The sequence below is a fragment of the Corvus hawaiiensis genome, chromosome 8 (assembly GCF_020740725.1).
Source record: "Corvus hawaiiensis isolate bCorHaw1 chromosome 8, bCorHaw1.pri.cur, whole genome shotgun sequence".
Lineage (NCBI taxonomy): Eukaryota > Metazoa > Chordata > Aves > Passeriformes > Corvidae > Corvus > Corvus hawaiiensis.
The window spans coordinates 16,054,765-16,058,147 of NC_063220.1; the positions used below are offsets into that span (position 1 = coordinate 16,054,765).

The window sequence follows — 3,383 nt, forward strand, 5'->3', positions numbered from 1 at the left end:
ATTTGTCTTGTTTTCCTCTTTTTCAGGCCTCACTGAAATAGTCATATATGTATATTTAATCTACCTCATGTAATTCTTTCAGTAATTGCTTGTCAACTTCTTTATTAAGCTTAAATCTGTATAAATTTTTTATCAAACCATTTAGTATTTTAAAAGTTGATATTTTGCAGTAAATCTGATAGCCAATTTTAGGGCTCAGTTTTAAGCCCTAAATAGCTTATATTGCTTTTGGTGATTTTCATTAAGTTCTGTACTTGCCTTCAAATGTGCAGTTTTACTTAATTCAAAATGGCTGCTACCTCCAATCAGTGTCCGGGAGCTGAGCTCTGGCAAACCTCCAGGAAGAGCAGCCACTTTCCCTCACTTTGCAGTGGCCAAACCGAGCCTGCTCCCAGGAGAGTTCTCTCTCAGCTCACATGTAGCTACTTACTACCAGGTGCAGGTAAGAGACGACAGAGTGAGGCAGAGTGCAGTGAACATCAGAGAAACAGAAGGAAGAAACAAAGAAGGATCTATTAAGGGATGACATAGAAAGCAATAGTTTAAAAATGAAAAAAATGCAAGAGGCAATCTGAGATTTATAGTGGAAATTGCCAATGCAAAGAAGGAAGCATAAAGAACAAAAAGTGGAAAGAAAATGAAGAGAAAAGGGGGATGAGGGAGAGTGAAGGAAGAGACTGTAGGGGAGAATAAAACAAGCATTTGAATAGAGCAGCTGCATTTCCAGTCTTGTTAAGGAGAATAGAGAAGGATGGAATGACAACTCTTGCTCTGTCTGGGAATAAGGAACTGGTTTTTTTCAAATTTAAAAGCAGTTGGTTATATATGTATTTTAGGATCACGCTTTGATTCTGGAAAGAGCAGATGAAGAACATATACCCCAAGCTGTCCAGTAGTTTCCACAAATGGGTTTTTGCATTTCAGAATCTTTAAGCTATTCATGGGATGTTAAGGGGTCTGCCATTATATAATGCTTTGGGTTGTAAGGGACCTTTAAAGCTCCTCTAGTCCAACCTCCCTGCAATGAGTAGGGACATCTTCAACCAGATCAGGTTGCTTAACCTGACCTTAAATGCTTCCAGGGATGGGAATCCACCTTCTCTCTGGACAACCTATGCCACCATCAGGGTGCTTTACCACCCTCATCGTAAAAGATTTCTTCCTTACGTTCAATTTAAATCTACCCTCTTAGTTTAAAACCACTAAAGCTTGTCCAATTATGCTTTTATGTATCCTATTACGTTTTTATTTTTCATGATTGGAAAAAAAATTAGAATATTTTCTTCATGTAAATATTCTTCACAGCCATTATTAGTCACTATGACCTTTATCATAAATGGCAGGCAACTAGCATATCCTTTCAACTCAAAAGCAAAAATACAGAAATTGCACAAACCACATAGTCCTAGAAATAAAACCAGCTTCCCTATTTCTATTTGTAACACTTGAGAATAAATATAAAAAACCTAAGCTAGGCTAGCCTAGCTGCTCAATGTTCTGGCCAATAGACAATGAGCTTAGTCCAGACCACAAATAGGAACCAGAAACCCTTGATATCTAATACTGTTCTTACATGCCATGGACAGCTGTAATTGGGACACTGTGTATTAGGATCTCTTCCAGGAGGTCATGCCCATGTGGTTTACTCAGGCTACTGTACAACCAACACTCCTCAACAGCAGCAGCAACACTGAATTTTATGGTCCCAAGAATAAGTACAAAATAAATTTTCTGAGACACGATGTCGGTACCTTCTTCCTACCTGTTTCTATACATTCCTCCTGTAAGAAACATTTGCATCTCTGTAAATACTTCAGCATGCCTCTTTATGATATTTGTAGCAATTAGAAAATAAACAACACCCTTCCAACTTTTATACATGCCCATACTATTATGCACATAATACTGCTTACAAGTCCAAGTCCAGGTGTTTTATACACACTTTGACACTTTTCTCTCCCCAAAGACTCTCAAAACCAGACCGTATAGTCCCTAGCTAAGGCAGCACAGTCAAAGAATCCAGTATATTCCCTAAACTTGACTTCCTATTCCACCTGATGTCTATTATCACATACATACAAATACTTGATCTCAACCAAGAACAGCTGTAGGTTGATGCAGCTGCACAGTTGCACTCTGGGCTTGGCCCTGTAAATTACAACCTTGAACAGCAACTGCAGCGTAATTTACACAAGGTACAGGGACTAGTTTCATATAGCAAAATTTATTACAAGAGCTGTTCTTTAAAAATATAACCTGAAAAGGAAAATTAGAAGTTGATATTTACTAACTAATTTTTCCAAGAATCTGTCGTGTCAGAACTGCCTCTGAAAAACAGGCTATTGACTTTGCTCGGGGAGCATGACGTGAGGGCGGGAGACAGACACCCATGGTGGAGATAATTGGAAAGGCAACTTCTTTCCAGGTGCTATCCACCTCTTTGCTCTATTAAGGCTCTTCAGCGTCTAAATTTCCAGTTTTTCAGATTATGATGCTCTAAGTTGACTTCTGAACATACAACAAACTTTAAAAGCACCTTAGAAGGACTGTTTCCCATTTGGAAGCACACCAACAAACCCAAAAGAGAGTGTTGCCATTACCACCGGCCGTGCCATCCCTCACCCCACTTGCACACAGAAGCCAGCGGTCACCGGGCCTCCATCTAGCACCAAGTGCCACTTACAAGGGCGCCGGGTGCTTGTCCTTGTCATTGACAACACCACCACTGAAACGGATTAATTTCCCTTCCGCCGTTCTAGCCACCGCCCTTCTGGGCAGCCCGGTCAGGGCTGGCACCTGGCAGGGTCCCCTCCGCCCTGGGGGCAGGTCCTGGGGCCCGGCGGCCAAGCAGAGCCGGGGGCCGCCTGCACCTGTTCGGCAGGGCAGGGAATGAGGGACGCTCCTGCCCGAGGGGATCCCTGCGGGAGCGGGAGGGGGCAAAACAGGCGGCCCAGGCTCGCTCGCTCCCTCTCTCTCTCTCTCTCTCTCTCTCCCTCCCTCTTTCCTTCCCTCCCTCCCTCCCTCCCTCCACCCGTGAGGGGTCCCGGCCGGTGGGGGGGGAGGGGCGGCAGGCGCCGGGCGCGGACCTTCCCCCCGCAGACCCCGCTCGGCCACCCCGCCGCGCTCCCGTACCTGCCCCGCGCGCGGAGCCGGGCAGCGACTGCGCGACGGCGGCGAGGAGAGACATGGGCAGGGCAGGGGGAGCGCCCCGCCGGACCTTTAAACCCGCGCCGGCGGCGGGACTACAGCTCCCAGCGGCGGCAGGACTGCGGTGGGATCGCGGCGGGACTAGGACAGGACTACAGCTCCCGGCGCTCCCAGCGCTCCGGGCACGGGCTCGCGCTCCGCCCTTGGCGCAGGCGCGCTGCGAGGTCGGGCGGTGG

At 46.5% G+C, this 3,383-nt stretch overlaps 1 protein-coding gene across 4 annotated transcripts in view; it reads right to left on the reverse strand.

The window, feature by feature from the left end:
- The window catches only part of CPEB3 (cytoplasmic polyadenylation element binding protein 3), an 80,399-nt gene extending 77,123 nt beyond the window's left edge, over positions 1 to 3,276 (reverse strand). For all 4 annotated transcript variants that reach the window (XM_048310711.1, XM_048310710.1, XM_048310705.1 and 1 more), the window contains exon 1: positions 3,133 to 3,276. In XM_048310711.1, coding sequence (XP_048166668.1) covers positions 3,133 to 3,187 — 55 coding nt within the window. In that variant the 5' untranslated portion in view covers positions 3,188 to 3,276. The remainder of the gene's footprint in view (positions 1 to 3,132) is intronic.
- Positions 3,277 to 3,383: the final 107 nt, after the last annotated feature.